Genomic DNA, 14,604 nt, shown 5'->3' with positions numbered 1-14,604 from the left:
CATATTGCTAGCATGATTAGCATGTTGTTAGCATGTTACTAGCATGATTAGCATGTTGCTAGCATGTTGCTAGCATGATTAGCATGTTGCTAGCATGAAGCTAGCATGATTAGCCTGTTGCTAGCATGTTTGTAGCTAGTTGCTAGCATGATTAGCATGTTTCTAGCATCATGCTAGCATGATTAGCATGTTGCTATCATGTTACTAGCATGATTAGCATGTTGCTAGCTTGATGCTAGCATGATTGGCCTGTTGCATAGCATGTTTGTAGCTAGTTGCTAGCATGATTAGCATGTTTCTAGCATCATGCTAGCATCATGCTAGGGCGTTGCTAGGCGGTTGCTAGGGTGTTCTGGGTGTTTGCTAGGGCGTTGCTAGGCGGTTGCTAGGGTGTTCTGGTTGGTTGCTAGGTTATTGTGGGTGGTTGCTATGGTGTTTTGGGTGGTTGCTAGGCAGTTGCTAGGGTGTTCTAAGTGGTTGCTAGGGTGTCACTAGTCGGTTGCTATGGTATTCGGGGTGGTTGCTAGGGCGTTGCTAGGCGGTTGCTAGGGTAATCTGGGTGGTTGCTAGGGCGTTGCTAGGTGGTTGCTAGGGTGTCCTGGGTGGTTGCTAGGCGGTTGCAAGGGTGTTCTGGGTGGTTGCTAGGGCGTTGCTAGGCAGTTGCTAGGGTGTTCTGGGTGGTTGCTAGGGTGTTGCTAGGGTAATCTGGGTGGTTGCTATGGTGTTACTAGGTGGTTGGTAGTTGTCAAAGATGGTTACTGTTGAGTTTGTAGCATTTTATTGGCATGATTTAGCGCTTAGCTAATCGATATTAGCATGTAGCTATTCACTGCTAGCATGTGTAGGATGTAGCAAGTCCTGTTTGCTAGCATGAGTCAAAAGAGCCAACCCCCATCTCTATACGATGTTCTGATACAGAGATATAGGTCTTGCAAAACGGTTGCTAGGGAACTCTGTTTGGTTGCTAGGGAGTGGCTTGGCAGCTGTCAATCATGAAGCTCCAAAGTCAATGTGAATGTATAAACCAACCCCCATCTCTATACGATGTTTTGATGCAGAGATATAGGTCTTGCAAAATGGTTGCTAGGGTACTCTGTTTGGTTGCTAGGGAGTGGCTTGGCAGCTGCCAATCATGAAACTCCAAAGGCTGCTTGTCAGTATAAATGATATAAACCAACTCCCATGCCTCTGTGACATTCAGAATGGAAGATATCCCTGTTTGGATTTTGGTTGCTAAGGTGCTCGACAATGGTTGCTAGGGCGTGGCCAGTAAGTGTTGAGGTGATTCAGGATTGGCTGTTTGCTGCCCCGAGTCAAATGAGCCCACCCTCATGTTTCTATGACTCTTATATTCTGAGATATCCCTTTGATCTGTTTCAATGGAAGTCTATGGAACTTGTTGCTAAGGAGCTCTAAATGGTTGCTAGGGCGTGGCTTAATAGCTTCACAATGATCCTGAGAGACTGATTGGTCGTCTGAGTAAAATGAGCCCGCCCCCTTGTCTCTATGACACTGTGATCCAGAGTTATGTTGAATAGAAAATCGCTTACTATGGTGTAGGACGGCCCATTTCATGGGCCGTCCTACACCATAGTAAGTCAATGGGGCAACTTTGGGCCCCTCCTGCACCCCAGGGGTGCAACTTTTACCCCATTGTGTGGTATGTTCTTACAGAGCCTGTCAGCCTCTTCAAATGTGGTAAATTACACGTTTCTGCGACATCCTCGTTCCGAGCTACGACTCGTCAAAGTTTGACGCAATGTTAAGTCTATGGGATTTTTCGGCCGGTTTTTCGCCCCTGGGGCGAACATCGTACCCCCGATCCCTTATAAAAGTCATAGCACACCATTCCCGAACAGGCCGCACGTTTTGACGCCTCATTCATGGGTCTGTGACAAAAACTGCGGGAGGAGTAGCGCGTCAAAAAGTGGCCAGAAGAATAATAAGAATAAGAATAATAAGTATGCACAATAACACTAGTGTTGCTTTGCCATAGGCAAGCACCACTAATAATAAGTATGTGAGATAACAATAGTGTTGCTTCGCCATAGGCAAGCACCACTAATAATGGTTTGAGATTGAACAAAGCACCAAATAAATAGAACTTAAAAGTATACAAGAAAAAAACAATGAAAATGTTCATACAAACTAATTCATTAGTGTAAGGAGACAGAATAAAGGCCTACAGTTTGTACAGTATAAAACCCATTACGTCTATGGAGAGTCCCCACAAAGATAGTGGACCAGTGTGTGTGTATGCGCGCGCTTATGTGTGTGTCGTGTCCTGTTATTCATAGCGTAACGTTACATTGCGGGGAAATGTCTCCACGTGGATAATATTATTAGCAGTAAATGTTTTGTAAAAACAAAGATAATAATAGCAGCTTTCAACCTTCATGAAAACATGACATCTCAAACATACAGTAGCCTAGAACTTTAACGTTTGTTTGTGCTTGACGAACTTGTTTTGGTGTTGCACCCGCGTCTCGCAAATGAAACGGCATTCTAAAAATGCTGCGCTCAAGTTAAAAGTCAAACTTGCGTCTCATTACCTTGTTATTTCCCATTCCACCGCAAAAGATGCATCCTTTATGAACAGCCGCTTAGCACTAGCGATGTGTTCTACGTTACGGTCCTTCATTGAACGCGTCACAGGACAGCGGTTAATCGCCTCAGCAACTTCACGCGTATGAAGCGCCAAATCAGCCACTTCCTTAAACAGCGTATTCTATTCTGTATCGTCATTAGTGTTAACAGTTGTAAAGAGTTGGCTACCAAATTGAACAAAACAATATAACTGCAAAATTTGAATTTATGAATACGGTATCCTCGGTATCGCAAAATCCATATCATGGCACAACATAATACCGGTATTCACGTTCATACCGGTATAGCGCCCACCCCTAATTGTAGACGGTCAGGGAGTTACGTCCGGTTAAAGGCACACGTTTTTCGGCTTATATCTCAGTCAATCTTTGATCAATATTCCCAAGACTCTAATCGTTCGTAGTGCTGGACGGGGCCTTTCGAACGAGCCCACCCCCGAGGTCCAACTCGCCCGGCTCCCCGAGTTATAGCCGTTCGAAATCGGGAGTCCCAGCGAACGGCGATCCGGTAGGGGGCATCCCCGAGGCCCGCCACTCTAGCGTTCGGGCAAGGGTTCCCCTGGGACCTCCTCCCCCGAATTTGAGCTCTCTGTGTCTTTGCGTTCCAGAGATACAAGCGATTTTCTTCTGAGATCGTGACGTCACCGGCGTCCGCAATTTTGCAGCGCGGCCGATGGTTTTCTGCTAATATCTCCGCGAATATTCTTCTTTTCAGCTCGACTAGATGGTCCCAACGAGCTCGGTGCTCGCCAAAACCATCTAGTATTCGCCGAGATATTTGCGTAATAGACGGTATTGTCTATGAGTTCGAGCACGAGCGCTCTTGTAAAATTTGGTTGCAATCTGAAACATCACCACTAGAGGCCGCTAAAAGTTACATAGAGCACCTTTAACAGACATTTACATCGATAGTCTGGCGTTATAATGTATTTGCTTTTGGTGAACTGTGGAGTGGATAAAACTGTTTTTAATGCCAGGCTAGCAGTTACCGTTGACTCGCGCTAGCCTAGCACCGGCGAACTATGCAACTGGAACGACTGGATGAAAATTTTTGAAAACTGTCTCCACTGATAAATAACACTAAGGCTAACTTGAAAATGAGGTCCGATGTCCAAAATTCTGAACCACCCCTTTAAACCATTAAAAAACATTTGTTACTTGAAATAAAATAAACGTTAACGGTAAAATATAAAAAAAAAACTTTCAAAATATGAATAAAAACTCAAACTCTGTCTGAATGATATAAATAACACCGGCCCACTGCTGTGCAATGTTTGATAATCCATTGACCAATGTTAACTGGTTGAACCTCAGATCCGGGGCAAAGGCTTCGACTGGCCTCTGGTCGTGAAGGATTTTAACCTGATGAAGTGGATGGGGTCCAACTCGTTCCGCACCAGTCACTATCCCTACGCCGAGGAGATCCTGCAGATGGCCGACCGGCACGGCATCGTGGTTATCGACGAGTGTCCTGGAGTGGGCATTAAAGAGATGTGAGACGCCGTCCCAACAAATACACAGTAGTGTGGCACACAAACACAGTGTTTTACCCCTTTTTCGTCTGTCTAAAATGATTTTAAAGTCACAAGCTTGTAGGAAATGAATCCACTTTACAATGCAGTAACTAACATTGTTAATGTTTATTAATCTATGTTTAATAACAATACAACAGTTCACTGTTTGTTTGTTCATGTCAGCTCAAGTCCATTAAATAATATTAACAGATACAACTTTTTATTTTAATAATGTATTAGTAAATGTTGAAACTAACATTAACTAAAATTATTAAATGCTTTTTTTATTGTTAGTTCATGGTAGCAAATGTAGTGAACTAATGTTACTGAATCATTTGGCCAGTCAATGTTATTTTAGGATTATTTATGAAATAGTATTTATTCATATTTTGAATTAGCTCTTATTTTCAATTTAAATATATTTTTGTATAGCTCTAATTTATATTTATTTCAGTTCTTCATCTAATATTTTTATTTAATTTCAGCTTTATTTCAAATACTGAAAATGATTTTTAATACATTTAGTTTTAGTAAACTAACAATATACTATTGTAGTCTTTATTTTACTTACTTATTTTATTCATATTTTGCCTTTATTTTATGTATTTTCAGTTTTAATTTTAATTGTGATTTTTTTTATTATTATTAATATTAATCTTTTGGGCCATTTTAGCTTTTTTCAGTTTTAGTGCTTAAACTTATTTCAGTTCATTGCCAAGACAGCATTTGTAAAAAAAAATTAAGCTAAAGTTTTTCATCTAACATTCAAATGTTTTTATTTAAATGTTATTTTATTATGAGATATTTTAGTTAACAAAAATTATTTCTAATCATTTTAGTTTTAGTTAACATAACAACACTAATGAATCTCAATCTATTTGAAGTGCTTTGGTATGAGCTGGTTTTATTATTATATCTTGATCGTGTGTGTGTGTGTGTGTGTGTGTGTGTGCGTGCGTGCCTGTGTGTGTGTGTGTGTGCGTGTGTGTGTGTGTGTGTGTCACCCTCAGACGCAGTTTCGGGAACGCTTCTCTGGCTCATCACCTGATCGTCATGGAGGAGTTGGTCCGACGTGATAAAAACCATCCTTCTGTGGTCATGTGGTCTGTGGCCAACGAGCCTGCGTCTGAAATGCCGCCCGCGGGACAATATTTCAAGTGAGACCAACTAAATATGAAAGATTTATTTAATGGTTACAGATGAAACACTGACCTTCTGTTGTTGTAGCGTAATGCAAACTATGTACAGTCTTAAATCTTGCTTTTAACGGGGTCATGACATGGATTTTATTACTATTTTAAAATGTTCCTTGGGGTTCACTTATAAAAATGTGTAAAAAGTATATAAAAAATATATAAATGCAGAAAATATAAAATTTTCAACCCTCATTCTGAGCCTCAGTCTGAAATGATCAGTTTTTAAGACACGGCTCCTTTAAGGCTTCTCAGTAAAAGCCACTGTTATGATTGGCTAACGTCATTGCATAGGAAACAGTATCAATGAACACTCTCTATTTCAGGAGTAAAACATTATCCATATAAACCCATATAAAGCATTATGAAATAATTTACTCACTTCTTGTGATGCAGCTGCTGTCAGATCCAATACAGCTTTAGTGAACTCTCCATTACACTTTACAAAACCAGCTTTAGTCAAACGCTCCGAACAAACATATCATCCTCCGACGCCATCCACTTGTGTCCGACACTGGGATCCTCCTGAAGTCTGTACAGAGACTCAAACGATCTGTTAAAACTGGACGCATCAAAGCGAACGCTCTTTCACTCTTCCGTCTGTAACACACATCTGTATCAGTGTATCAGCGTCAGTCGTTATAATGGCTTCTGTTTGCTTCTGACGCGACGCTCAGTGAAGGCAAATGTCAGCCGTCAAGCGACTGAACGCCAGTGGGCGGAGCCTATGATGTAATGATGTATAACGATTGGTCGATGTGTTGCTCTGGAGGCGGGCATATAAATGTATTTGCCCGTGTGACGTCACAGATCCCGCAATATCCAAACGAGCCGTTTTTGGAGCTTGATTAAGTAAATGCTTTGTTTATAATGAGGAGGACGTTTTAAGATATGAAACTTGCAGGATGCTTTATTGGTACAAAGACCTTTTATATGTCAGAAGATCAAGGAAATTTGATTTCATGTGTTATGAAAATCCTGTTTTCCATGACCTTTAATGTGATGCAAGGGTGTGTATATGTGTGTTTTGGTGGTGTTTTCTCTGTGTTCATGTCAAGCTGTTGTTTTGACAGTGATAACGCATCATAATAGGGTGTGTGTGTGTGTGTGTGAGTCTTGTTCAGCGGGTGTAAAGAATGTCTTCAGGGAGAAACACCTGCTCTGACACACATTCCTGAGGATCATAAAGACGATTCACTGAGTCTCAACAGCTTTAGCTCTTCATGCATGATAGTGATGCGATATGCATTTGCAAATAACGTCCGTTTGAATTATTAATGCTTGATAGTACAATATTAAACTTAATGCCATGATGTTAATGTCCCTTCTGTCTGCATCACTGACGTTTGACTAGTTTCTTGTTCCCTTTCCCGTGGCCATGGAGAATCTGGAAATGCTAAAATTGTGATTTTCACAACTGGATTTTTTTATTTATATATATATATATATATATATATATATATATATATATATATATAAAAAAAAAAAAATAAATGAGTGAAAAATAATATGAATTAATTCATTAAAATAAATAAATAAAATAAATTCAGTGGTAACACTTTACAATCAGGTCAAATTAATTAATGTATTAACTAACAATGAGAAATACATTTGTTACAGTATTTATTAATCTTTAATGTTTTGTTAACGTCAGTTAATAAAAATACAACTGTTCATTGTTACCTGGATTTATATATATAAATTATGTAAAATAAATGAGTGAAAAATAATATGAATTAATTCATTAAAATAAATAATAAATCAAATAAATACTTTGGTAACATTTTACCATCAGGTCAAATTAGCTAATGTATTAACTAACACATACATTTCTTACAGTATTTATTAATCTTTAATGTTTTGTTAACGTCAGTTAATAAAAATACAACTCTTAGCTCACGTCCATTAAATAAATGAACAGATACGACTTGATTTTATTAATATATGAGTGAATGTTGAAAAAAAGTATTGTCCATTTGTTAGTTCATGTTAACTAAAATAGATAACTAATGTTATTAAACGTTGCCAGTAAGTTTATGATATAAAGTAAATGATAGTAACAAATAAATATTTAACTTTAAATAAAGTATCACACATCCTGGAAAGTCATAGAAATCAATACAATTGTATATTTAATCAGCCAGAAATGTCTTATGGTGAGTCATTAATCATTATTAATTATTTTAAATAATAAAATAAGACATCCTTATGCAGTAATCATGAAAAAAATGGCAAATAACTGTTTAAATCCTGTTTTTAAACTGAGAATAGGTCATTTTTTCAATCTCGGACTAAATTCGTAGTGTCAGAAAACACGTCTTAACCGGTTTTTCTTTTTTCCGTAGGGAACTCGTGTCTCACACCAAATCTCTGGACTCCAGCCGGCCGGTCACATTCATCACCAACAGTAACTACGCCAGAGATCTAGGGGTGAGACATAAACCACACATTTGAGACATTTAGTTTTAAGTAACTAATATGTTGCAAAGTAATCATTTCACAACCTAATACCTTCTGACCTTCTTATTTCAGCTGTTTAAACAAGGCTTATCTTATATTTCTTGCTATCATGTTGAGTTGAACTACAGTAGATCTGCACCATTAAAGTTTATTTTAGATTAATTTACTTCCCCCTGAATGCTGCAAACATACAGACCTGATTATATATATATATATATATATATATATATATATATATATATATATATTAGGGGTGTAACGATACCCTGATGTCACGATTCGATACATATCACGATACTGAACTCACGATACGATATTATTGCGCTACTCATGATAAAAGGTTAACACTTTTTTTCACTGTTGATTAAAATGCTAAATTTGATATTACATTGTGTGTGTAAATGAATCGGCTTGGACTCTGTGCTGGAAACCCAAAGCACAGGACAATAGAGACACCAGAATAACAATATTCATGATTCTGAAGCTGAAAACAGAATTATTTTAGACAAATATGCTTTACTCGTTCACTGACTAGATATATTTAAAATAATGTTGGCCACTTTTTACACAAATATTCCCCCATTGCATTATTATACATTATATTCAACATTATAAATAGTAGTTTAATGCTGACACTAAAACTCTGAAAACTTCACACATACATTTTTATTTTGGGTGAACTATCCACAATACATATTGTCACTATCAATGATACATATTGTTGTATTTTTGTATTGCGGTATATTGCGACATGATATATTTTTACACCCCTAATATATATATATATGTATGTATGTATATATATCTTTTGTTTCTGTGTTGTAAATGCTGTTTGTGTTGACGTGTTCTCGTCCTCAGGCCCCGTATGTGGATGTTATTTGTATAAACAGCTATTTCTCGTGGTATCATGACCCGGGTCACACAGAGGTCATCGGCCTTCAGCTCAGCGCTCAGTTTGATAACTGGTTTGGGAAATACAAGAAGCCCATAATCCAGAGCGAGTACGGAGCGGATGCTGTTGCTGGTCTACACAGCGTAAGTCCACAAATTACACAAAACATAATAATATGAGCATGTCTGAGAACACATTTCATTAAATATGTTTCATTTGAACCTTGTCTGGCTTCACGAGGTTAGAATGAATGTCTCCTGCTGATGGCATCATAAGAATATTATATATGTTATTGACCTTTTATTAATTTATTTATTATTTATTTTATTATTTAATTTATTATTGCTATGTTGTAACTATTGGCATTTGTTTCTTTTTTTGTACTATGGATCTTCCATTTTGAGTCCTGAATAAAGTCATTATTATATATATATAAAATAATAATATATAGACATTTGATTCACTAAAGAAATCAGAACTTTTGTCGTAAGAATTTATATTTTATATACTTTTTTTAACTTAGATATATAGATATAAATTTTTTTTATTCTCTTAAGGAATTATGCATATTAGACATTTTGTTATAAAAATATTTATTGTATATATATTTAGATATAAATATTTACTTCTATGATAAATAGGTCTATATATACAAATGTATTTGATTAACAAAAAATGATGCAAATCAGATTTTATATCATAAGATTATGGATATTTTATACTCTTAATTTGGGGGGGTTATGTATTTTTTGACTCAATAAAGGAATAATGCAAATCTTTTGTCTTAAGAATTCAAGTATGTATTGTGTGTGTATGTATACAATATAAGTGAATCATACATTTATGCAAATCAGATCTGATGTTATACGAATATTTATATTATAAATATATATATACAGGTGAAACTCGAAAGATTTGAATTGAGTTCATGTATTTCAGTAATTCAAATTAAAAGGTGAAACTAATATATTTAGTATATATAACTATATACATATGCATGATTATACTTTTCAGAGGGCCGACATTTCTGTATTTAAAATCCTTTTTTTATTGATTTCATATTCAAATTTTCTGAGATTTTGAATTTGGGGTTTTCATAAGCTGTAAGCCATAATCATCAAAATTATAACTTTTGCACGATATTCAAATTTGTCGAGTTTCATAGTTGCGGCTGGCTGTTTAAGTAGTTATTTAGCCAGGTGTGGTAAAACGCTGGTTTCTGGTGTGTTTGTGGTCCTGCAGGATCCACCCATGATGTTCACAGAGGAGTACCAGAAGACGGTCCTGCAGAACTACCACAGCGTGTTCGACCAGAAGAGGAAGGAGTTCGTCATCGGAGAACTGATCTGGAACTTCGCCGACTTCATGACGGCTCAAAGTAGGAAATAACCGCAGCCTTTTCTCTTTTACACATCAACAGGCATAAACTGGTCACTCACGCACGCTTTTGATAAGAGCATGAACACGTGTCAGATGGATCATGGGTGATTATCAGCAGGTCCACATGGAATCGCCACACTTTATTTGCACATTTTCATGCAACTCGTAGTTTAAGGAAAGCAGTCCCTTCAGGTGCTTAACAAGTCTTACATTCAGTTTGATTAAAGTCTACATATCATAAGTGATATAAGAAGAATCTTAATTATCATTTCAAGAGATCTTAAATATGGGGACAGAAAAATTGAAAACACGATATAGCTTAATCTGATTGATTATTATATCAAGCGATGACTCGCTTGCTTTAGTCCTCAGTTGTAAGTCGCTTTGGATAAAAGCGTCTGCTAAATGACTAAATGTAAAACGTATAAGTGATTCTGTCATTAATTACTCACGCTCATGTCGTTCCAAACCTGTCAGACAATCGTTCATCTTCAGAACACAAATGAAGATCTTAATGAAATCTGAGAGCTTTCTGTCCCTCCATTGACAGCTACACAACTACACCTTTAACGCTTCAAAAAAATCATAAAGAGATCCTGAAACGAATCCATATTTATTGAGCGGTTTAGTCCAAATGTTCTGAAGAGACTCGATCGCTTTATATGATGAAGATTGAATTTAGGCTTTTATTCACATATAAACATTGATCAGAGAACATAAACAGAAGCTCAACCGTACTTGCTTGATGCGCTAGAACAGTTTATATGTGAATAAAAGCCTAAATTAAATCTCTTCACCATGTACAGGTGAAACTCGAAAAATTTGAATATCGTGCAAATAGACTCATTACATGCAAAGTGAGATATTTCAAGCTTTTATTTGTTATTTTGATGATTATGACTTAAAACCTTTTCACAATATTCTAATTTTGAATTTGGGGTTTTCATAAGCTGTAAACCATAATCCTCAAAATTATAACAAATAAAGGCTTGAAATATCTCACTTTGCATGTAATGAGTCTATATAATATATTAGTTTCACCTTTTAAGTTGAATTACTGAAATAAATGAACTTTTGCACGATATAAAAATTGTTTGAGTTTAATGTGTATATATATATATATATTAGTGTTGTCAAAAATACCAACTTCGGTACCAAGTCGGTATTTAAATTTTAAAAAATGTGACGATACCAGCATTGCATTTTGAGCGCTGTTGAGTGGCCTCTTAAACTCCTCTGATTGGCCATTGTGTTCACACGCTCAAAAGATATAATATCATTTTGCATCCTTACTTTTCTTTAACAATGGGTTAAAGGCTGAAACATTATTTTTACAGTGATTTCACGCTTTAGGATGTTACAGTAGACACTGCTCTTCCCCACACATATGCTGTTCATTTGATTTAAAAGCGTTCAAAGCCCTGATCCCGTCATCTCTCTCTGTCTCCAGCCATCGCTCGAGTGGTTGGGAATAAGAAAGGGATCTTCACTCGGCAGCGGCAGCCCAAAGCCGGAGCGTTTCTCCTGCGGGAGCGATACTGGAGGATCGCCAACGAGACCGGCGTGTTGCCCACCTGGACCAGGTATCCCTGCCAGTGAGCGATCCACTGTCCCTGAGCATGCTGGGTAACAGGAACACCTGCTGGGAATGAGCCGTTTATCAAGTAACAGTGCCTTACACTTCCTACACCGTGACAATCACACAGATCTGTTGTAACGCTGGGGTTGTGTGATGAACACATGTGCTGTCAGATCTTTGTCCATGTTACAAAAATGTTTGTGCGCTTAAAGGATTAGTTGACCTCAAAATGAAAATTTCCTGATAATTTACTCACCCCAATGCCATCCAAGATGTTCATGTCTTTCTTTCTTCACTGGAAAAGAAATTAAGTTTTTTGAGGAAAACATTTCAGGATTTTTCTCCACACAATGGACTTCAATCGCAACCAACATGTTGAAGTCCAAATCAGTGCAGTTTCAGAGGGTTTGAAGAGCTTCACACGGCTCTGCTCGATCCCAGCTGAGGAACAGGGTCTTATCTAGCCAAACCATCGGCCATTTTCTAAAATAATTAAACATTTATATACTTTTTAACCACAATTGTTGGTCTTGTGTCTTATTTGTCTGTGTACTCCGGTTCAAAAAGGCAGGGAAAGGCCAAAAAATCCCTTCTGATTTTCTCCCGTTTTCTCCTCCAACTTCAAAATCGTCTGACATCTTTCTTTTAATTTAATATTATTATAAAAAAAAAAAATTTGACGTTTCAAACGTGATGATGTAATCCCTGGCGCGTCGCAGACCAGCACAAGACCAACAATTGTTCTTTGCCTTATATTTACTCATATTGGAATCGTTTTACAGAAGATATTGTGTGGAAAAAGGTTTGGCTTATTACCTAATCAATATTTAATTACAAACAAAGTTAAGGAGGTATCATTCAAATTGATACATAGAATATACCCTGTAAAACATTACTTTATAAAATTTAAAAGTGATATTGATGTTAATTGTACCTTTTGTGACAGGTTCATTTATTTTGGCATTGCCCATTTGTAAGACCATTTTGGCAAAATGCCTGTGATTTTATCACAAGAAACATTGATGACCAATTTATGTTGTTTTGGAAACATATTTTATTTGGGAGAACAGTAGAATCAAGCATTGTCAGATTTATATAATTAATTTTATTCGTTTAATGGCAAAATTTTATGTTCATAAATGTAAATTCTCCTGTAAAAAAACTTATTTTACTTCATTCAGGAAAGAAATTGAGCTTTATATTGATTCACTCCGATTTTCTATGAAGCAAAAAGCAATTAAAACATTGACAATTTCATATAAATTAGCAATAGCCCCCTAGCGTGAAAGTCTTTGTTATATCTATGTTGTATGTCAATTATGTATACACAAGTGTTTGTACAAACTTTGTTAATAATAACCCCCCCCCCCCCCCCCCCCAAAAAAAAAAAAACAAGACGAACAATTGTGGTTAAAAAGTATATAAATGTTTTTTTTTGTTTTTTTTTAAATGAGCGATCGTTTCAAATTTTCATTTTGAGGTCAACTAATCCTTTAAGAAACGCGGCAACACTATTAAACTGGAACAGGAATGTCTTTCCTTAAAATGTGCCTTATGCCGTAATTCATGTTGTGAATGTTTACAATGATATTCAGATGAGTGAATCTCATGAAACCTGTCAGGTCTGAGTCCGGCACATGTTTGACCTCAAAAGAAATAAAATACAAGACTTAAAGGGAATGCAAGACGCATTTCTTGCCAAATTCATTTCTTTAATGCAAGAAATATTTGCATCGCAGTCATAGCAATATCTAATGTGCATCTAATAGGGATCGTCATTGAGAAAAATAAAAACATAAATTTAATGCAATGAGAATTTAAAGAAATTTGTATTTATGGTAACACTACAATAAGGTTGCATTAATGTTATTTAATGCATTAACTAACAACGAGCAATGCATATGTTACAGTATTTATTCATCTTTGCCAGCTCAGGTCCATTAAATAATAACAGATTTTAATAATGCATTTGAAATTAACATTAACTAAGATTAATAAATGCTTTAGAATTATGTTTCATTGTTAGTTCATGTTTACTAAGTGTATTTTAACAAATGAAACCCTACTGTAAAGTGTTACCGTATTAATAAATCATGGAAATATTTGTTCTAATGCCATAATGCATATTTAATGAGAATTACACACAAAAAAAACATGCAGATGTAATACAGTGAGAATTTATTTATTTATTTAATTTTCATGAAAATCTCTAAATACAAAATAAAATGAAAATAGATCAATAAAAATAGATAAATACATTATTTTGAGGTGAAATGTGACCTGGACTTGTTATCCTGAGATTCACTGAAACACCTTCATGTTTCCCATAAGGCCACTGGGTACTTTACTGGAAGTACTTTAGTAAACCGGTGTTTTCTATTCATTTCAATCAACTATTATTGTAATAATTGGCTCCAGTCTTTCATGACCTCCATATTTCACGTTTTGAGTTTCATGTGTTGTGTTGATTTGTATGATAGTAGAGTGAACTTTACTTTAACTCTTTCCCTGCCAGTGTTTTTAAATAAAGTTTCCAGTTTATATGCTGGTCAATGTAGTAATGTGCGTTTCCGAAAAGCTTGGAAACCTTTGCGAATCATTTGTTTTGAACCAGTGATATCAAAATGTGATTTCAGTAAACAAGGCTTCGTTACATCAACTTTTTCGAAACTTGATTGGTTCACCAATAGATGATCTCTCTGAAGCATAGACTAAACCCCTGAACCAGTGTCTATATAGTGTTTAAAAAGTTTCATGAATTCGTTAATATTTTTAATGACACATTTGTAGATTAAAAAGGCAGTTTGAGTTAATAGTCTCTTATTGGCCTGATTAAACCGAGCTCTCCATCAGACAAACCCTACAATTTAATCAAATAACACATATTATACAGACACTTCATATTGAATGGTATTAGATGATTTATTAATTGCATTTAATAGATACCATTTTCAATAAAACATTTGCAATTGCTTTGTAA

The 14,604-nt window shown here is 36.0% G+C and overlaps 1 protein-coding gene across 1 annotated transcript in view; it reads left to right on the top strand.

The window, feature by feature from the left end:
- Positions 1–11,788, top strand: part of gusb (glucuronidase, beta) — an 86,835-nt gene extending 75,047 nt beyond the window's left edge. The window contains exons 7-12 of the mRNA XM_056242650.1: positions 3,921–4,099; positions 5,131–5,277; positions 7,659–7,743; positions 8,632–8,808; positions 9,908–10,043; positions 11,496–11,788. Of these exons, the coding sequence (XP_056098625.1) occupies positions 3,921–4,099; positions 5,131–5,277; positions 7,659–7,743; positions 8,632–8,808; positions 9,908–10,043; positions 11,496–11,644 (873 nt within the window). The 3' untranslated portion in view covers positions 11,645–11,788. The remainder of the gene's footprint in view (positions 1–3,920; positions 4,100–5,130; positions 5,278–7,658; positions 7,744–8,631; positions 8,809–9,907; positions 10,044–11,495) is intronic.
- The last annotated feature ends 2,816 nt before the right edge of the window (positions 11,789–14,604 follow it).

The sequence above is a fragment of the Rhinichthys klamathensis genome, unplaced genomic scaffold, assembly GCF_029890125.1.
Source record: "Rhinichthys klamathensis goyatoka isolate OS25496 unplaced genomic scaffold, OSU_Roscu_1.1 h1tg000738l_1, whole genome shotgun sequence".
Lineage (NCBI taxonomy): Eukaryota > Metazoa > Chordata > Actinopteri > Cypriniformes > Leuciscidae > Rhinichthys > Rhinichthys klamathensis.
The sequence above is the reverse complement of the archived record's forward strand: the minus strand, read 5'-3'. Positions and strand labels throughout refer to the sequence as shown.